The following is a 21765-nucleotide window of genomic DNA, read 5'->3' as shown; positions in this document are numbered from 1 at the left end:
TTGTTGCCACAGAAAGGTCCTGGACATGTGCTCCTTTTCAGCCACTGGGCACAAACACCAACAGAAGCACTTTCCAAGCAAGCCAGAGAGCATTTCTGCAAGCAAAACGAGTCTAGGGATTTAAATGATTCTTTGTCAATAGCACAGGAGGACCTATAAACTCCAGCTCACTGCCACCACTCCACCACACCTCCCAAAAGAGAAACATGCTTTTAAAATAACTCCTCTATAAATCAAGACGCTAAATAAAGCCCAGGTTAAGGTCATGTCCGGCCAAACTGCTTTTCCCTGCTGCTCAGCTGAGAGCCAGCTGCTGGTGCAGGAGCTGGAGCACAGGGACAGAAGAGGAAAGCACCACACTGGGATGGGATGGGCTCCATGGGCTGAGCCATGTGACAGGAGCAACCTAGCATGGTCCCACCCAGGAGGCCAGGGAGAACCCAGGAGGACTTCACAACAGGCAGAGGGCTTCAGTCTGAGCAGTGGGTAGGTGGGCTGTCCTCTTTCCCCTGCATATCACAGGAGCCACAGATGCTGTGACAAATAAACAGTAAAGACTGTTGTGGCAAAGTTCTGCTGCTCAGCCCTTAGAGCCCCACTCCATCACAAACTGCAGCAAGAACCAGGAGTCAATCAGAAATGAAGCTATGAGTGTCTGGGCAGAAGAGGAGCTCAGCAGCTGTTGCAACCCTGCTTAGGGGATGCATCTACTTCTCCTGGTACAAGCAGATACTGCAGGTTGGAAGATGAGCCTGTCATGAGGCACCTGGAGTAACGAGGAGTTTTTAGGCTTTTCTAGGTGCACGGATTGAATTTTCTGCCTACGTTTGTGGACATAAGGAGAGCAGTGTAGCAGTTCCAGCCCCTGGGAACTCCTGCCATTCTACATTTCTTTCTTACTCAGGATTGAACTTCCTCTTTGGGACCTGCTGCTCACCAATTAAGTCTGAACCCTGGAGAACTCCCCAAGGTTTGGAGAACAAATCGTAACCTGCCTGGGGAGCAGAGAGGTCATCCCCAGGGCTATACATGCACTTCACACAGCATCAGAGTATTTGTGGTCTTCAAGCAAGGGACAGCAACCCAAGTGGCTCAGGACAATGTAAATCAGTGCAGGGGAGGCCTGCAATGCTTCTGGACCCACCTGGGACAACAAAGCCTTGGCAGCATTTTCCCTACAACTCACCCAAGCACTTTGCTCAGTTTGCCTACAAAGTACTGCATTTTGGTCAAGGCGAACAGGAAGAGGCACAGATCTTCCCTGATGACAGCCCAGACGCTGTCTACAGACTACTAAAAATGATTATTTTAGTGAGATCAGACTAACAATTGACTAACCCATGACTTATGGCAGACAACGCTCCTTTCCAGCAGGCTGGACTGGCCATGTAACATGCTGAGGATTCATCCCACAACAGGAATTCAGTTAAATAACCTACAGCTCTGCTTTCACAAACTTACACTCTCATTTGAGCTGCCAGAGAATGGAACTACATGTCCCAAAGTTCCCCAGTTAAATCCAGAGCTCGCCATGGTTTGGCAGAGCAAGGAGCATAGCTGGGCAGTGGAGGAGAGCCCAGCAGGGCCACGAGCACAGCGAGTGGTACCCGTGGTACACCCAGCTCTGAGTCATGGAGCGTCTGGGCTCCCGCCTAGCAGGGAGACCTTGCCAGAGCTCCCACAGCTTTGTCCTCCTTCTGCCAGCTGCCCAGGGCATGGCCACGTCCTGCACGCACCCACTTTTCTCCCCTCTTGCCCAGGTGCCAAGACACAGTGCAAAGGCAGGACAGGAGAGACCAGAGTGTGCAAAGGTGAGGGGAAGGAATGACCCAACCCTCCCACACCCCAGACTGGAAAGTAGAAATAATAGCAAAACTGGGGAGAGGCAGAGCTCCAAGCAGCACAACACAGCTCCTGCCCGTGGCTCCCAGCCAGCTTTGGGACTGGGGGAAAAGGAGCTCACAGCAGGCGCTGAGCAGGGCTGGGTCAGCTGGTCCCTCTGCCAGCAAAGGCTGCTGTGCTGCACCACTTGGCTGGGGCTGCTCAGATCTCAGCTGACGTGAGAAACCTCATTTCCAGTAAAAACAGACCTCTGGGCTTTCCATGAAGCCTTTCCACTTTCTGACACAGAGCCGAAAGACAGAGTGCTTTCCCTTTAAATACAAGAGACATTTCTGTGTTCAGAAAGGTCTCTGGCTAAAAAGAAGGCTTGTTGTTCTGACAAAATTTGAGATTTCCCACTCCATTGCTGCAGAGAGGAGAACCCTCCCAGCCCCATTTCCTGAGCTGTTCTAATCACAGCGGCAATGAGTTCAAGAGAGAAAAATCTTCCCAGAGCAAGTGCCAGCTCCCCCCTCTACTGCTTACTCTGAGGCTCAGGGGGAGGCTGAGAACAGGGCGCCTGCTTTCGGCACCCTGCCTTCCTCTGGATAAAATAATGTATTATTAAGAGGTGCAGTTATAGAGGTAGGCATTCCCACTCCTGTAATTACACTACCTTCCTGTGAGATAACCAGGAACAGCTCTACCTGCTCTTTGGGCTATTGTTTTAGGCTTTTCAGGGAGAAAAGCACAGCACCCACTTGGGAGGCAAGTGTTTGCAGTCTCACCCAGGCCAGCTTTGCTGAAGGGCTGCACCTCCAAAACCAAGCTGCTTTCTGCATGTCATGATGGCATCCCTTGTAGAGGGCATGGCTGTAGCCTGGCTCAGCTCCCCTACACTGAGGCAAGCAGGACTGCTCCGTAGCCTGTGGATAAACCAGCTCCTACAGCTTTGCAGGGAGTGGTGCTCTGCAGACAGAGCTCAGAGAATCATTTCCAGATGCCTCCCTCTGTTCTCCCAGCCCTACTCCGTGTTGACGCGGCTGCAGCAGCCAAAGCAGCTCCTACTGGGCAGCGCACAGGATTATCATTCCAGGCTCTGCAGGAAAACAAGCGCTTGGAAGCGATTAACTCATGATCTCTCATTTAATTAAACAAAGGGAAAAATGATGTATTTGCTTTTCAGCTCCGAGGTCCCTGTTCTGCGCATGCTGTAGGTCTGGGCGTGCGCAGCTGGGGAAAGGCCCAAAGCTGGGTGATCTCTCCAAGCTCAGCCTTGGTTTGTTTGCACTCAAGGGGGGACACCCCAGATTCCTTTGAAAGTGAACCATGACCTCCTGTGTGCTTCACTTTTGGAGTGCACAACTACACCAAAGCTGTTCTTGTGCTAGCACAAAAGGCAGGGAATAGCAGGCAGCAGAGGCCAGCTGGTTCGGGTACATCCATGGCTCTGCACCACCCTGCAGGTGGCCTAACACAGTCATTATCATATGGACCATTATCATAGGGCCAGTCACCCGAGCCTGCTCTCCAGCCAAGACCCCAGTTTACTTGGATCTAATACAACACCTTCCCCTTAATTCACTTCTCTCTATCCTTCAGGTTTTTGTACTCCAGCTTTACTGGAGAAGAGCTTGTAACTTTCTCCTTTGTCTGTGCAACATCCAACACATCAGAAGAGCTGCTGACAACTGCTGAAAATTAAAGAGGCCAAAGTGGGGGTAACCCACAATCCAAGAAAGGTGTCTTTTAGTCAGAGTGGGGAAGAACTGGGAAATGAAGATGACCTTACAGGGACATGTCTTGCTCCCTAACGAGTTCTCAATGTACTGAGCAGGAGGCAGGTATTTTATCCATAGCAACAAATGAGCCCTGCTCTCAAGGACCAGTTACTTTCTATTAGAAATAGATCAAGGAGATGATATAGGTGTTTAAAGGGCAGCTGAGTGAACAGATCAAAGCCCTGTCCTTAAACAGACATCTTCCAACTGAAACAAGGGCTTGCAAGTGGATGAGAAGAGCTGTGTATAAAACACCATCCTACAGCTGGACACCGGCTTATTTTGGTTTAGTTTAATCAAGGGATTAAGTCCTTAATCTGAAATAACTGTCTAAGCACAGATTTTTATTTTTTTAAAAATATCACTGGCATAGCTCTAACAATGCAATTAATTAAACAGGTTGTACTCTGTGTGCTGCAAAGCTTTGGGTACTTTTGGAACAAAAGCCTTCCCAGCAACAGACTCATGCTGGAAGAGCATGAGTGCTGGCAGCCATGGTTTCACTGCCCATTGTTGGCCATGTGCACCTTTCCACCTCCTCCAGGCTGCCTGGAGCTCTCCTCTTCCCTCCTGCTGCCAGCCTGCACAGGCTGTCCTGCCTTGGGCACCGACACTCTGCTCGTGGCACCGTATGCCACAGTCCAGCCAGGGACCTCCACATTCCAAGTGTCATGTTCCTACAACAGGCCCAGACAAGGCTGGCTAAATCCTGTTAGATATCACGGTCAGAGCCAAGAATTTCACAGACCACTTCTATACAAGTCCTGAGACATTGCAAGTGACTTCCATTCTTTACAGAGCTCTTTCTACAAATGTGCTAAAAACCTTTTTCTCTGCTACGGAACAAAAGGAATTGCTTGAGTTCATGCACCCCGTTATTTGTGATAGGATTTACTCTGCTCTCAACTTCAGGCATTGGCATCCATCTGGCAAACCAACTCAAGCAGCAGCATGTTGTGCCCCTTCTTATTTCTGCCCAGTGGGGACTAACTAACAGGGCACTCCAGGCAGATGAAAGATTTCTTTATAGCAGCCAGCTATAAAATACCCTAAGTAAATTCTTCACCAAACAGGTCAGCTCATTTTAACACCTTTTAGTCAGAGGCATTAGGCCATAGCCAGCCCCTTGTGTTCAGACACCCATCTGGGGGCATCTTACAACAGATGGGCAGCCGCCTGTGCTCAAAAAGAAAATGATAATCCTTCATCAGGCCAGCTGATGAGTGCCAAAAACGATCTTCGTGTGGTCAGTACTTAGAGTATTAGTTCTGTGCCAGCGTTGCACACATTCTGGCCTCACATTCAGATCTCACCCCTTCCTTTTGCAAGGTGCATGAGCTGCTGGACAGACTCCCATGGGGACTGGTGGATTCTCCATGTCTTGCAACCTCCATAACTGAGGGTGGATGCCACAGAAAAATTATCCTCTTTTAGTTAAAGAGCTCCCAGACTCCATATGGAAGCTAGGTAACACTCCGCAGTCCCGATATCCCATAACAGATGAGCCATAGTTCTTTTGGCCTTAAACACACTGTGTTACCATGTGCTCATGAAATATGAGTCCTGCTATGTCAGAGGGGGACAGAAACTGCTCTGAAGCAGAGCTACAATTCCAGGAGGGGATGGCTGAGCACATGAGAACACAGTAAGTGTAGAAGGACCTTCCTTGGAGGAGCACACCATTGACAGGAGAAAGCCCCCAGCAGCAGTCATCAGACAAAGGATGAGCCAGAAAGACAGAGCAGGCACCTCAGAGATGTCCATGGTTTTGCCAGCTCAGCCATGGGCCACTCCAAGAAGCATCAGTCTGTGCTGAAGAAGGGAAAATTGTTCCTCATCAGAGGGACCAAGACTTGTTCCAAGACTCTCTGAGCTCACTGGGGAAGAGACACGTGTGCTCAAGTTCTCCTCCTGTCCCTAAGCAGCAAACCTGGGGCAGATTCAGATGAAAACATTTCCCCTATATTTGGATACAGCACTAAATGCATGCCTCCCGGAAAGCTAAGTAAATCAGTCATAAATTCAGGGCATTTCTTTCATTAAACTCCCGAGTTAGAAAGGGGTGAACACAGGCTTTTAAAGCTACTCCCTTTATAAATTTTTTTTCCAAACAGAAAACAGTCTCACGTGTCCCATTATTTCCATACATATCAAAGGAGGGTGGAGATTTAACTAGCAATTTCTAAAAGATCTTTGTGCACAGAAGGGATGTATGCCAAAACGTGGGTGGTTGTAAGCCCAAACACAAAGGAGAATACATCCACAGGCATTTTTCCCCTTGATCCATTAACGGGCCCGCATACCAGCCTCCTGAGCATATGAGAGGGACCTTGTTCAAAAGGTAAATGTATTCAGCAAGATGACAACAGACAGCAAACAACCCACATCCTTGAACCATGTTGGAGGCTCAGCAATGCTGGGGTTTTGTTGGGAGGCACTGAGATTCGACATGCAGCCTCAGGGAAGGTATCCTCCTGAAGGAACCTGCTCGGGAAGCCTCTGCCACGCCTAACACAGGCTGCAAAGCTCAAGGTGGACACCTAGCTAAGGTCATCAGAACTCCAGCAGCTTTCCTTCTCTGCAGCATGCAAACCACTCTGCAGCCACAGCAGTGTGCCCCATTGCAGGGGACCATAAGGCCTCATGGAGACTCCCCTTTGCCACATCCACCACTGTCCAGGAGGAGCACATGCAAGACTTCTCTTCAGCTGAGCCTTTTGATTCCATTCAAATCAATGGCTGGTTGCACCAGCTGAAGCAAGGGTTCATCCTGGGCTTCCCAGGCTGATGGCAGGATGGCAAATCTGAGCAGACAGAAAGATTTTCAGAATCATTCTGTGCTGCTTTGATCTTGGAAGCTTCAGCTTGGTGTGCAGTGATGCAAAAAACAGGATACATATGAAACCAGCACTTACGACAAGAAAGGCCTCGTTTTTCGTTAATATTTTAATGAAAGATTAAGCCAGCCAACAGGGATGAGGCACTTGGTGTGGCAGAGAGGCATAAGCATGGCCAAACCTTCAGAATCAACAAGGGCATGTCTACTCACTTCTCTGAGCTGTAAACCAGGTACTATGAGTGGTGCAAAAAACACAGAGCACCCCATGGCCAGAAGTGGGCAGCTTTACCCTGGCAAGCTCCCCTTGCTTTTTACTGCTCTTCAGTCAGCAACACATCTGGTCCCAGTGCTACTACTCACTTTTTCAGACCTTGGTGACACTGAGCTCTGCAGGACTGGAACAGGGGGTTCCATCATGCGTGAACAGCCAAGAACAGGAACAAAAAGTGCTCTGATACAGATGCCTACAGGTGGGTTCAGTTTATAGTTTCTGTAGGACACCTTGATTGTTTCAACAGAGATTTTTTTTCAACACTTCAGTGCTGAAGGAGCCCGTAGCCCCTGTGATGTGACTCCCACCCACACTCAGCACCAGTGCTCAGGTTAAGGTTGTGCACAGCCTGTAGGATGGTTTAAATTTTACATAGATTGGTTGCAGACAGGGTTGTTTGAGATGCAACTAGGAAATGAGCTGAGCACTGTGCCTGTGCTCTAGAATTTAGAGGCAGACATGCTGGTTATCTTGTCTGAAGTGACCAGGCACCAGATGCTGACAAAGCTCTCATGTTATGATCTCTTCTGCTACAGCAAGGTATGCCTTCAGAGCCAGCTGCCCATGGGGCCAGGTGGCCAGCAGCACTACCAGAAGGGGCTGTGCTACAGGATGCTGGTTCTCAGAAAATAAGTACTGAGATTCAGCACAGAGTCCTCCTTGGATACCTGCATTGTCTCATTGTAAGCATCTACTGTCTTCCATTCCCATGCGGTAGCAGAATACATTTGGCAATTTCTACAAGAAGATACCTGGATGCATCTGGCCTGTCACTTGCATTCAGCCATTATTTTTATAGCTACAATGAACGGCATGTTCACCTGCCCAGAGCTTTTGAAAAGAAGCTGGGCAAAATGCAACTTGTCAACCTTGTTACCCCAGAGGAGGCGCTTTCAAACTGCTTCCATGTGCTCAGGATTATGTCTCTGGACTTTGTCTGTGCTCCAACATCTTGCTCATGGTTTTGGCACAGAAATAAAGAAAGAAGATCCCCAATGCCTAAAGGTCTTTGTGATTCCCCGACTCATTTCCTTCCCACCCTGGGAGAAGACATAACTGGAGGAAGAAAGACCCTATTTTCTGCTGAAATCCATCCTCTCTCCTACCAGCATAGGGGTGCCACCAGAACCTCTCTGCAGGAAGCACCAGGAATGGTGAATCACGGGAATACCAGGGAATAAAGATAGATCCCAAGTCACAAAAGCCATGATGGGTGAGCAAGGTAGACAGAGCCCAGCCAGATTCCTGCGCTGCTCTCACCATGGGGTTTCCACAGCTCCAGAAGTCACTTCTAGTGGAAGTGGGCTACTTTGGACCCATTTGGTGCTTTGGGCCTCTCCCAGCTGCCACAGCCTTCTGTACCTGTACACACACATCGGCTCTAACACTGAAACCCCATGAAAATAAATCACCTGCCTCACAGAGCAGGGCAGCAGCAGTGGTGCCTTGACAGACCTCCATCAGGAGCCAAGTCTCCAAGAGTCCTGCAGGCTGCTGGAGGCCACGGAAGGTCTCCTACAGGCCAGCAGACTGACACACATTCACTGAAATCCAAATCTTTTACCTTCAGGGTTTGTTTGATTTACCAGGACACAAAAAACTCAAGTTAATCAGAACAGCTTGGAGCTACAGTCACAACTTGGTTGCTCACAGAAATGCATCTCCCTAAATGTAGATTTTTCTACCACAACATTGAGAATAGATACCTGCCATGGACCAGAGGTGTCCACAATGTGGCCAGCACTCACGGCTGGGTCTGGTGCAGCTTGGCCTCTGGTTCCTGTTCCTTCCAGCTGCACTCAGCCCCTGAGAGGCACACAGTCCCTCCTCAGCAGTGATATATGGTCCTTGAATGCCCAACCACCCAGACTGGTCCACACAAAGGCCCCTGCTTCAGACAGCTTTTGCATCACACATTAAAGCAACATCAAGGAGGGGGGCTGAAGCACTTGGGAGTCATCAGAAAGACACCTCCAACTTGAAGGAGCAGAGTAGTAGCAGCCAGTCTCTGCCTCTGGCCTCCAAGGGCAGAATTTCACAAACACTGCTCCAGCCCATATGGAAAAACGCATCCCATGAGACTGCAAGGGATGGCCCCAACCTTGCACAACCCCAAGCAGTGCTCTCCTTTGATTTCAACTTCATAATATAACCTGCATAGACCAAAAATTGCCAGGAACACATTGGGCATGGGGTGAGGGAAAGAGGTCTTCTGACTGGGATGGAGAAGTAGAAGTGACATGTCTCCACAGAAGAATAGCAGGGGAGAGCACACCATGGCTCTGACAGGCATGTGAGGGCAAAGAGCACCACAGGATTCTCTGCAAAGGAGCTGGAGGCTGATAAAGGGACAATATATGGGTTTACAAACTTAGTTCAACTGCAGAAGTCAAAATTGAACTCATCCCTCAATGAAAGCCAAATTTCTGCAGGCTCAGAAGCTGAACTTACCAAACCATCAGAAGCTAGACTAGTGCTTGGTGGGATGTTACCAGAGGGCCAGTGATCCCTCCAGCTACTGACAGCCCAGGGCTGGGCACCTCTGTTTGTGCCAGTGCCAGTGTGGCTGGGCAGGGGACAGCCCTGCAGCCACTCCCAAGGAGTCTCCTGCCCACTGGGCTCACCATCCTTTCCCCTCTCCAAACAAAGATCCCCACGTGCAGAACTTGACACTGAAAAGGTGCGTCCCTGCCCAGCTCCAGCGGTTCTCTGGATGCCCACCCTGGGCAGGAGAGAAGGCTCTGCAAGAGGGCAATGCCCAGAGCCAGAGAGCAGGATTGGCAGAGTGAGGGCAGGAGGAAAGCTCAGCATCCAGGCAGCACAAAAGACAAAGCTCTGCCCCAACTGACCCACCCCAGCTTCTCGCTCCAGCACTGCAGCCCGACAGGCACCTCGCAGGGGTCAGTGCCAACAAGAAGTTTGTGTCCCTGCAGCCACCGCCCGGGACTGGCACCAAGGGTACGGTGTGCCACTCGAGTGACGGGAAATGCCAAAAGCTGTTTCCCACTCCCGGCATTAGCGGCTGGCTCCAGGCAGGCTGCCCCGAGAGCAGCTTCGTCCCGCACAGCCCTGCTCGTGCCCAGGGAAGAGCCCCTGTAGCAGAAATTTCCTTACCATGTTCCCGGCCTCCTTTATTCCCCCTCACTTCCAAAGACAGCGTTTTTTCTCTTTTTCCTCCATGTGTGCGACGGGGCGTCTCCTCTCCCCTCCGACGTGAAGCACCGAAGCACTTTGAGTTCTGGACTGTAATCCAAGCCCTCACCGCCCCCAGCACAGCTCCAACTAATCTAACTCATGACACTACCGGGGCTGAGCAGGGGACCTCGAAGGTTTCTCTGACAGCCAACTCCGGCGTCAGACGGCAGAGGGGCATAGCGAGAGCAAGGTGCCGCATCCCCCAGCCCCGCGGGGCTTGGGGACACGGGCAGGGCCAGCAGCGCTCCCGGGCCGCTCCTCACGGCCCCGCCGCTCCCCGCGCCCCTCCGAGCGCCCGGCCCGCCGCACACACCGGCTCAGGGCAGGTGCTCCCCGGCAGCGACCCGCCTTGGCCCGGCAGGATCCGAATAGCTGCTGGGGGAGAATAAGGCAGGCATCCCGAGAAGGTCTCCAGCTTCCCAAAGATTTCCAGCAAAGTCCTCCCCCCTTGCCTCCTCTCGGCTTGTTTTTCTCTAAGTCCAGCGAAGTTTCGCCACTCCACGAGATCCCGAGGCGCCGCCGCAGGTTAAGTAAAATGCCGAGAAATACAGGGAGAGTGCTCTGCAATACTGTTTTCCTAACTTCTAGAAGGAAAACAGAGAGCAGTGACCGCTTCAGGCAACAGCAACAAACTGCATTGGGATCAGGCGAGAGATGTAGAGACCTCACCCCCTCCCAAAGGAGTAATTTAACACGGCAAGTTTCTCCACCCCTCCATTAATTGTTTAAGATGGCCAGGGGCCAAAATACTGCCCGAACAGTGGGGAAGGTCATCAAACAGGCAGCCTCCAGAAGTGACAACGGGAAAGGGCAGAGCCACAGAGGCGGAGAGTGGAGAGAGGCAGGTGCCGCGGGGCATCCCAGGATCTGCTGACACACAAAGGCTTTGTGAAGGGGAAGCAGGGCGGGAAGTGACACACGGACAAAACCTGGGCACGAGATGCAGGGCCTGGGACCAGAACTGCCTCCCCAGCCTGGGCAGTGCATGGTCTCAGCAGCCTCGGTTGGGACTGACCATCCATCAAGGAGTTCACAGTGCTGGAACTTGGTTGTCCCCACTTATGGGGAGAGGTCACACAAACTAATCCATTCCCAAGAGACAGGGTGACTCAGGCAGGATGTGAGAGCCTACAGCAGAAGGGAAGACATCTCCTTCTCCTGAATGGACAAGCAGAGCAGCACAGGGTACTTGCCTGCTGAAGACTGAGCAACTGCTGCCAATACCTCTGCTGCCTTGGCTCAAGGGGCAGCGTCCCACAGCCTTCCCAAACCCTGCAGCAGAGGCCATGCCAGCTAGTCCAGCTCAAGACCACCTTCAGATACTCTTCCATGGCCTCATCACATATTTCCAGACCCAACCAGCAGCGGGGAGTTTGAGCAGCCCCAAAGCCAACCATTCAATTCACCAGCTGCTTGGTGTGCTGCTGCATTTCCTTAATCCAAAGAGATGTCCTGCTAAAAGGGGCTGTGACACTGATAGTGACCAGAGCTGAGCAGCTGCCTCACTGTTCAGCACTTGGCTCTCAAAAAGCCCATGCTTTCAGAGGCTCCCCCATGGCCTGGAACAGCCTGTCACCTTCTCCCCACAGCAGCACTCCATCTGTAGGCAGTGTCCATGTCAGGTGACAGCAGTTGCTAATGCTGAAGTGGGTGAAGCAGAGCATCCCTGCCACCTCGAGTATTAACAACCCAGCACAGGCACATTAGTTGTTGTCATCTGCAACAACTAATTTGAGATCTGAGATCCTGTCTGTGCATGCAAGAGAGCCTCTTTCCCTCTCATATTCATATCAGGAGGATGAGGAGCCTGGCATACCTCCCCAGCAGAGCCTCTGACCACAGTTTTCAGGGTCTGTACAAGGCTATATTTGCAGTGTTGCTTTGTCCTTCATCTGTTCCTCCGGCACATCTCCCACGCAATGAGCAGGGCTCCATTTGGCTAACCTTTGCAATATCTTCCTGCAGGTGCTTGCTGGGAGTCTCCCTAGGGACTGGCCCAGTCCCAGAGAGGAGGGAGCACCAGGAGAGATGTCCCTGCAGCACACACATGACAAGCCCTTTGCTATCTGCTGGAGGCATATCCCCATCACAGAATAAAACAAGGTAGAAGAGATCCAAAATGCCTCTCATGCCCAGATGTTTTATGGAAAACTGTAGAAACAGTTTAATGTATTGTTTCTACATCTGCAGCATTACATGGATGTTTCCTTTCCAAAGGCCATGGCTGCCCAGGGCTAACCCAAATTGCAGAATCATAGAGAAATCCTGAGCTGGGAGGGACCCACAAGGATCAGATGCTCTTCATTGTTCTGCACAGGACAACCTCAAAAATTATACCATGTGTGACTGCACCAGCCTTGCACACAGCTATTTTTATCCAGCAAACAGGTCAAAGCAATTACCCTGGGTTCTGCAGAGGAACCAGTCTCCAAATAGAGATCTGGAGTCTCAAAAAAGTCTGGTAATCAGCAGCCTGGGTAACAAGCCTGGGCAATCTGGGGCCATTCCAGTTGCAGGCGAAAGCTCCTGCTCCTTCAGGGGGGCTACTGCACACACCAGGAGCTACCTCAGCTTTGAAACAGAGACGTGCTCCCCAGGCAGCACAAAGGGCAATGCAGAGCCAGGGAGGGCTGGGACATCCCCACAGCCCATGGGGATGAAGGGGATGGAGCAGAGAACCTGCTCCCAAGCTGTTACAGAACTGGTCAGGTCTCCTACCCTCAGACCTTTGGCAGCAGATCCAGGGTGAGCAGATTTTGGCTTTCCTGTCTCCTTCAGGTGGCTTGCACAGGCCTGAGAGCACAAGGTTGTCATCTCCTTTAGTTATGAATTACCTGCTAAGATACTGTCAAGTCACCTAATTTCAGCTCTCTGATGGCCAGAAAGAGAGAAAAGTGATATTTTTCTCATAGAAAGAGAAAAGTGGTATAGGAGCTTGCAGCATTCCCATAAACAGATGAGGAAGGCACCACAGAGGTACTCAGAGCCTTGTTCCTACCCCATTTCCCATGACAAAAGAAAGCTCTCCACAAGCTCTCAAGTCAACACCACTCAGAAGGACGCAGGGAAGTTGGCAGCACCATTTATAGAGGCTGCCAAACACAAGAGCAGCTTAGAGCCCAATCTCACACCTCCTCCTTTTCCTACACTGCACTTAAAGCTCAGGAGCACCTTCCCCCATATGGATTTCCAGGCTGAAGAACCTGAGTTCAGCTCACCTCCAGCCCAGTCAGAGGCAGTGACGTGATTTCCTCTGCCATGGCACGGTGCTAAGGGGAACATCACACTGCTGTTTACTCATGGCTGGTTCCTAATATAGTTTTCTTTTTTTTTTTTAATTGCAAAGTAGCCTTTCCCTCTTCTGCATTATAGATCCATTTCCCTCCCAAGCACATGGGAGACAGCTGTAGCCAGCACTTCAGTGGGTGTTTAAAAAGCCCCTCTTGGCTGAGGCTGACAACAATGGCACGCTTGTTCCCAGCACAGTCTCACTCTGTCTCCTCGCAGGAGCAGCTCTCTCAAGGCCTGTGTGTTCCTCAGGGGTGGTTTAATTGCTGAAGTCACTGCAAAAGGCTGCTGTCATCCATGCTGGCAGAGGTCTGAGTGCCACAGCCTCCCATCCAGCAGACCCAGGTTCTTTGCATGGACCGAGAGGCAATTTTACTCCAAGGGACTGCTTTGCTCCCCACCTTCAGCAGCAGCTGACCATTGCTAAGCACAGCTTGTTCTAGAGGTGAGCTACAGCAAAAGGCAGCAAATGCTGACATTAGGATGGATGGGAACCTTTGAACCTCCCCAGAGTTGAAAGAAAAGGAGATAGAAGAGGGATCAGTATAACTGATTTGAAAATTTCTGAGGTTCAAATTTCAGACTCTCATCTCTTTCCTCTCTATTCCTTTCTTTTTTCCTGGATCTGGTTTCTGGAGTTGCAGTATTTCTCAAGTGCCTAAAGCAGTACCACAGCCTAGAGCTGGGAGAGAGCACAGACAGAGGTAGGAGGCAGGGAAAGGACCTCTGCCTTTGGGTCAACACTTAGCAGAGTTCTGCTTATTTTTGGTTGTGCAAATCAGGAAATGCTCAATTCTTTTATGAATACAATTCAGCTGTGCTGGAAACAACACAAGACAGATGTTTTAGATGCCAGATAAGGACATCTCCTGACCTAGGGGAAGTTGTGCAATATGGATGTTAGCAGGATGATTACATTACTGTGGCCAAGAGCTCTTAGGAAAATACCCCCATGAGCTCCATGTTAGTTTAGAGTGATCACTGGGGCAGTCCTCAGCACAGGGAACCTCCTGTGGCCACAGAGACTTCTGAGGGAATGGAGATCCTGGGAATGGGCTGTGGTAGAGCACTACTCCAGGGTAAATGGCTCCTGCTAACCCATTGATAAGTGGATGTCTGAATCTACCTGCACGCATCTCATCACCAGACTGGGGCTCTCCACCTGCTCCCATATCCTGAGACATGGCAATGCAGATATCCCATGGATTAAGCTGTACACTGAAAGGAAAAGTATGTTACCATCTCACCGAGCTATCCATAATGAACCCTCATAGAATATCCTAACTTGGAAGGGATTTGCAAGGATCACTGAAGTCCAGCTCCAACCCTATAGCCCTGCAACTTGGCAGCCCACAAAAACAGAGGAAGCCACCAAGAAGCAGCATTAGACCCCACTCAGAACAAGCCTTAAAACCAGGGATAGATGTTGCTCAAAACAGGGTTTGTGAAAGAAAGGCAACAAGGGATGCAGCAAGTGGAGGAGCAAGCAGCCCTTTGCACCAACTACACTTCAGGAAAGAACTACCTCTCTCCCCCCATTAGGGAGATAAGAACAGGTTGTATGCAGTTTAATAACATTTAAACCTTTATTTCAGATCACAAGTAAAGCAGGTCTTGGCTTCACAAAAGCACATCTTGGTTTAACTAATTAATTTGATAATCCGCTATTTGCAATCCTCAGGAGACATTCAGCTTCTAAAGCAAGTAATTACCACTAAGTGGCAACCTCTTTGTGAGGCCCACCCTGATTAGGAAAAAAATTTCTTAAGCCAGAAATATAATCACAGTGTGATTTCCCAGAAGGACTGAAGGAGAGACTACATAACAACAGCTGGTCACGCTCACCATCTGAAGGAACAGAAGCAACTCAATTACCAGGTCTCCAGCTACAATTCAAGATGTTGTTCAGTGCCACGTGCAACCATGGCCTGCAGTTAACCATCAGGAAGTCTTACAGGAGGTGTTTTGTAGGGACAGAAATCAGGAAGGTCCCACTTGGGGGAGCTCAAATATCCATGTGTGCCACAAGGGAAAGAAGGGAGAGGAATAAAATGGTTTTCTAAATTCACACATCAGGCTGGCTGCAGCACATATTGAAAGAGGTGATTCTCCCTCTCTGCCCCCATGAGACCTGCCTTGGAGTACTGCATCCACGTCTGGGGTCCTCAGCACAGGAATGACATGGACCTGTCAGAGCAGGTCCAGAAGAGGCCACAAAGATGATCCTAGGGCTGGAGCACCTCTTCTATATGCAGTCTGAGAGAGAACTGTTCAGCCTGCAGCAGAGAAGGCTTTGGAGAGATCTTAGAGCCCCTTCCAGTACTTAAAGAAAGCTTATAAAAAAAGAAAGAAGTTTTTATGCAGGCAGAGAGTGATAGGACAAGGGGGAATGGTTTTAAGCTAAAAGAGGAGAGATTTAGATTAGGTGTTAGGAAGAAAATCTTTACTCAAAGGGTGGTGAGGCAGTGGCTCAGGTTGCTCAGAAAGGCTGTGGATGTCCCATCTCTGGAAGTATTCAAGGCACAGTTGGACAGGCCTTTGAGCAGCCTTGTCTAGTGAGTGGCACTCCTGCCTGTGGCAGGGGGGTTGGAACTTGAGGTCCCTTACAAACCAAACCATTCTGTGATTCTAAGTCCAAGCTCACAGTGTGCAGTCCCAGAGAGAAGCAGTGCAAGCAGGGCAATATCAGCCTCACAGCCTCTGCCCAGATACCAAGGCACACCTTGATGACACACAGAGTCTTCCCAGACAAGCCAGCTGGACTCAATCCATGCAGAGTACTTGCTGGTTAGCTCCAGGCATCCCCAAGTGCCCTGGGTTTTGGCTCAGCTGGCATCTATCATTGCCAGAGTCCACAGGACAAAGTCCTGCTTCTGCACTCATCCAAGACACCCGTCTTAGTCTGAGCAGCTTTGGGCTCCTTTATCTTTGGGACAGGGAGGGGACACACAGAGGTGCACCCAGGCCTTATGAAGTGGCCATGCTACACACAATTTTTGGGTTAATGCTGCTGCAACAGTCTCCAGAAGTTGAAGCCATGAACACAGCCGGCCCAGGCAGGATCTTGGATGGAAACCTGGCCTGCTGCACAATCAGACACCATCCCAGTGCACCCACACGCTGAGGGTGTTTCCCCATTGCACTGGACTCCCCTCTTGGGTGCTGAGTACTAGGCAGGTGCACTGGTTGGCAGGATGTGACCATACTGGAGAAAATATCCCAATCCCCCACAAGAGCCTGTAAGACACAGAACCAAGCAGGGACACATCTCTGTGAGTGTGGAGTCAAGAGAGCTTAAATGGTTTAAGAGGAGCTACTTGTCTGTCTCCGGAGAATTTAGGTATTGCCTGCCTTTCCTGAGAACAAAGTCCTCTTGGCTTAGAAATCCAGCTGTGGTTTTAGGACTGCTGCTTCAAAACTCACCACAGTCTCTGAACAGAAGGATAGGTCAGCTTTTTCTGAAGAGCAGCCTAAAAGCGACCCATCTCTGTCCAGATCCCAGATATTTAATGGCACAGAAGAGTCATCTGTTTACCTTCCCTCCTGGCAGAGATGCTGCATGCCATTTAGCCCCACAGCACATGTTTACTGTACTCTGTGAGACAGCACGCTCACCTCTGAGCCAGACGTGCCAGCGGGCACCCACACCCTTCCTGCCCGGCCCCTCCCCACAGACATGGGGCTCGTGGGACACAGGGTCACACACTACTGCAAATTCCACCCTCAGCACAGCTGCCAGGGCCTGCTCCTCTTTCCAGGTCTGCTTGGCAGAGCAAGCATTGCTGTGACAGACAGACACTCCCCACCATGGCTCCACGCCACCAGCAGCCCCCACTTGTGTCCTGCTCTGTGCCCAGCTCATCCCTGAGCAACCAGCACCCGTGAGACACCTGCCCAGCCCGCACCAAGAGAAGTGGGTACATCCCTTAGAGGATGCCACTGAGCACCACCATTACCAGACAAGGGCTGGGACACTCTTCTGATCTGGAGACCCATCCCTTCTCTTCCCAAAACCAACCTAAATCCAACTATGCCCTGCTAGGAGGCAGGGCTGGCAGCTCTAACCAGGGAAGCAAGGACCCCCTCTCCTACCACTGGCTGCAGTGTCTGCTACACAGTTTGCAGAGCCAGGGCCAGCTCCCAGATCCTACCTGGGGTGACAGTCAGGGACTCTGATCCAGGATCTTTGATCCCCAGAACTGCTATTCCCCCGGGTGCACGCCCTGCCAAGCTCCCATCCAGCCCTTCCAACCCTCCCAAACCCCACACTTACAGCCAGCATTTGCAGAGCTTCTGCCCAGCAGATCCCAACAGATCTTGCAAACCATTCTCCCATGGCAGAATGTCTCCAGAGAGAAGGAAAGCTCCCACCTGCCTACAGTTTGCTTCTCCAGAGCAGGCAGGCAGCTGAGTTAGCTCAGCACTCCCTGGGGCAGAGCAATAGCCCCAAGATGTATCTCCAGGTCCAGTCAGTGCCTTATAGAGCTGCATGGGCGTTCCCTGGCACCAGCTGTCATGGTGCCTGGCACAGCTGGGCTGTGTTGCCCACTGAACTCAAGCAGTCCCTCTGTGAGTCCTCCAGGTGCTTCTCAAAGTGCCCTTAATCCAACTGGTATTTCCAACGGGGGAATGACAACCTGCTCAGGTCTGACAGTTTCCCCAGATAGAGAAGAGAGCTGCTTTGTGCCCCTCTAGCCTTGCCCAGCTGGTAGCAAAGGGGAAATATCTCAGTCCTCCAGCAGCTCTGCCAGGCTTCAAGCTGACGTTCAAGTCACTCTGCAGTGACCAAAGAGCAGTTTGAGGTCAGGGTCTTCTCCCCGGGGGAGTCTAGAGCCAACTCTGCTGACTGCAGATCCAGAGCACTGAGAAGGCTCCTGATATGCCACTGGGAAGGGCTGGTTTGACAGGAATAGGAGCAGTCTGCCATGGAACATCCACAGCTGGCAATTAGAGGAGTGAACCTCAGGGAATGCCTACAGCAAGGATGCCAGGCAGGAACACAGAGCAGGTAGGACACAGGGCACAGTGAGGAGGTGGTGTGATGTGGATCACAGCTGCTCTACCAGGGACCCTTTTTTCCCAGTGTGGGCTGGAGGAAGAGGAAGCACCAGGAAGCAGCATATGACTGACATGCTGTGAGCTGGTTCCAGCTGGGGTGGGCACCTCCCCTCCCTGGCACCAGGGCTGGAGAGCATCGGCAGGAAACGCTGTGATTCGATGGCATCAGCAGCAATAACAATGTGCCTCCTGAAGGAGATGAGCAGCTTCCCCTCCAGACGGGCAGGGCGGAGGGCTCCTGCCTCCTGTCAGCAATCTGTCCTCTCTTCCTTCCATCATATTGCTGCTGTCTTCCTCCTTGCAGGGGAATCTGCTCCCAAATCGCGACAGGGTGAGGCCAGCGACACAACAGCCCCGGGAAGGCTGGAGGAGCTCAGACCCCTCCGGGGCTCAAACGGGACTGGGGCCATGAGCCTTTGGAGGAGCCTGGTGGGAGGAGGGACAAGTGGGTCAAGAGCTTCCTCCCTAACACAGAAACACCCAGGTCCACGTGTGTGTTCTTTGCAGCTTTTTTTCCTTTATAGAATCATACAATGTTAAGAAGTTGGAATAGACCTTAAAGATCATTCTGTCCCGAGCCCTCTTGCCACAAACAGGGACACCTCCCACTAGAACAGACTGCTCAAGGCTTTATCCAAACTGGCTTTAAACACTTCCAGGGCCGGGACAACTACAGCCTCCCTGGGCAACATGTTCCAGTGTCGCACCACCCCCACAGTGGAAGAAGCCTTTGGTTTTGGGTCATATTTTGCAGCCCCTGCCTGCGTTTGCTGCCGGGTGAGATGAAGGTGCCTGAGAAAGTGCGAGGTGGTGACGGACCCTGGGCATCGCACCCGCCATCAGGAGAGCGGCAGGGAGCTGTGCAGCTGGGGCTGGCACACCAAAGGAGGCCTGAAACTGCCACATGAATATTGTCTGTTCCCTTAAGTCCAGCCCGTCACGGAATCCCCGCGGCCTTTGCGCCGCGCTCCGCCGCACCCGCCCCGCCGGGGGCTCCCTGAGGGGGCGCGGCGCCATCTTGGCGGGCGGGCCGGGGCGAGGCCTCGGCGCAGGGCGACACCTGCCGGCGGCGGTGGGCAGCGCGGCCGCTCCCGCTGTGCCCGTGCTCCGCGCATCGAGCTCCGCGCACCGAGTCCCGTGCCAGCCGAGCTCCGCGCACCGAGCCCCGTGCCAGCCGAGCTCGGTACTCAGCCAGCTCCGGCCCCTCTTCCGACCCTCGGTGCGTTGCCTCCCTCCCCGTCCCCCGATCCCCGCCAGTCTGGGGCGGTTCGGTTGCCTTTGGGCAAGCGGCACCCCACGTGGAACTGTATTTATAGATAAATCCAAGCACAGCGAGGTAGCTGCCTGACTTTCCCCCTTCTTCATTGCACTCCTCAGTCTGTAATTTCCTGTTTGCTTCTAAAGCTATTTTTACTAAGGAAAAAGAAAGTTAAACGTTTTTAATACTGCTATCTATTCACTAGCAGAATAAAGCAAAGATCGGAGTGAACCTAGCGGGGGTCATGGATTAACTGCCCAGCAGCACCTGTCCCACCTGTTTGCCCCACAGCCCTTCCATCCCAGCACATGTGGCTGTGCTCCTGCACTGGCTGGCTCCTATCAGCCAGCCCCACACCACGTAGGAAAGCTTACTAGCCTTCACAGTTGTTTCTTTTTTATTTCTTTCTCTGTCTTTCTGGGTACCTTTCTGAAGATTTTGCCAGCTTTCTCCATAAATAGAAGAGGGTAGGGATGTCTACTGAAAACACGTGTGTGTACATGCACATATGTGGTAGAGAAGAGAATAAATATCCTGGCCCTTGGGAGACTGGGATTTCTGAGAGAGCAGGAAGAACCCAGTTGTCCAGGAGAAATCTGGAGGGGATAACTCCTGCACAAGTGATACTCCCATGGTCCCAGCACAGCCATGCCTACAGGAGGGCTCTTAAGGCTCTGAGCCCACAGCTCATCCAGCTGTGAGAGCCTCAGAGACCCTAAACTGCCTGGCAGCCACACATGGTGAGGCCTCAGGTGAGTGCACAGCCAGAAGCCAACTTCCCCCCGCCAGCCAGGGAGCCAAAGCAAGGCTTTAAATGGCTCTCCAACAGTGTGGGCTTAGCTGGGCTTCAGGAGGCAAAGCTTGTGTGCAGGCAGGGATTGCCCTGCATTGCTGTGACAGAGGAAAGCACAGATACAGCACAACTACTGCAAGGTTTGGTCATTACCAGTACCCTGTGGCCTTTCCAAGCCCTTCTTCCTGGGGTGATTGGTGGTCTGAGGTAGACCAGATCAACTGGGCTGGTGGTCACCTCCCCAAAGTGTCCTTAGCACCCTCCCTCCCTCTCCAACTAACCCGCCAACACATTTCATTTACCTTCAGGACAGCCTGGATGTGTGGCCACAGATGCCAGGAGAAGATGAGGTGAGAGGAGCCCAAGTGGCTTCTTCAGGGATCCTTGCCTTCCAAGGGGCAATGAGGAACAGCTGTATCTGGCCCCAGGGAAGATCACAACTCCTGGTACTCATAAAATCCAAGTCCCCACCACGTTGCCTTCCACTCTGGCTCTTCTGCAGAAATCCCCACGAGTAGAAACCTCATTGCGCAGTCCTCAGGGATTCCTACAGTTTTATTTGCTCCTCCAGGGAAAAGCGAGGAAGTCTGAGCCACGAAGGAAGGTGTGGATCACCCCGCCCAGCTCCTGCTGACCTAGAGGTCCCTCTGCTCTTGCTGTCCTCAGCCTGTCCCCTTGCACAGCCGAGGGGTTGGCTGCACACCGGCCGGAGGGGGAGCACAAAGGCTCTCCCATCCCGGCCGCTGGAAAGCAGCATGGGAACCGCTGCCCAGCGCGGATCTGTTCCTCATTATCCGCCCCGGCTGCCTGAGCCCGGCTCCGTCCCGCCCGCTCGCATCCCTCCGGCCGAGCAGCTCCTGCGCACCTGGGGTCCGCATCCCCCTGCGGATAACCCAGCGGGAAAACGAGTTATTCCCTTCCCACCAGGCAGAGGAGGCTTCCAGGGAGCAGGGATCGCTGCTTCAGGTGCGAAGAGCGGGAAGGAAAACACAGAATTCAGTGTTTGGTCTGATTGCAGGTGGGATGGACGGATGGACATGAGGAGGCAGGAGCAAGGAACAGACTGATGTGTCTCCGAAATATTTGTACCAGATACAACCAAACTGAACACCTCTTCTGAATTCTTCTGCATTTGCCTTCCTGCTGCTCTCCATGAGAACATGAGCGTGGCCAAAGCCTCTGCCATGCTTTGTGTGAGAGGTGAGGAGCTGGCTCCTAGTCACCCACTTCCCCCTGCTTCTGCCTGTATAGAGCAGTGTGAAAACCTCCCAAGAGGGTGTCAGAAGTGCTCCAGAAACAGAGCAGGATCAGCAACGACACATGTAAGTCAACTGCACCCTTGCTGCAGTGGAGAATGTGAAGCTGGCAGGTCCAAGAAAATTATTATTTCTTGGATTTGGTGCCTGTGAGACACAAGTGGGTGCTAGTTCCAATTGGGGGCTTCCCAAAAGAACATATATA

General features: G+C 51.8%; 1 protein-coding gene across 6 annotated transcripts in view; it reads right to left on the bottom strand.

Annotated features, from left to right (window-relative positions):
* PLEKHG4 (pleckstrin homology and RhoGEF domain containing G4) overlaps positions 1 to 10011 on the bottom strand; it is an 85143-nt gene extending 75132 nt beyond the window's left edge. For 5 of the 6 annotated variants that reach the window (XM_072934591.1, XM_030282230.4, XM_030282229.4 and 2 more), the window contains exon 1: positions 9827 to 9964. In XM_072934591.1, coding sequence (XP_072790692.1) covers positions 9827 to 9829 — 3 coding nt within the window. In that variant the 5' untranslated portion in view covers positions 9830 to 9964. Of the gene's footprint in view, positions 1 to 9826 lie in introns of all 6 variants that reach the window. The other variant, XM_030282232.4, reaches the window with a different exon arrangement.
* Between the last annotated feature and the right edge of the window lie 11754 nt (positions 10012 to 21765).

Source organism: Taeniopygia guttata, chromosome 11, assembly GCF_048771995.1.
Source record: "Taeniopygia guttata chromosome 11, bTaeGut7.mat, whole genome shotgun sequence".
NCBI classification, from domain to species: Eukaryota; Metazoa; Chordata; class Aves; order Passeriformes; family Estrildidae; genus Taeniopygia; species Taeniopygia guttata.
This window is presented reverse-complemented; position numbering and strand designations above follow the sequence as displayed.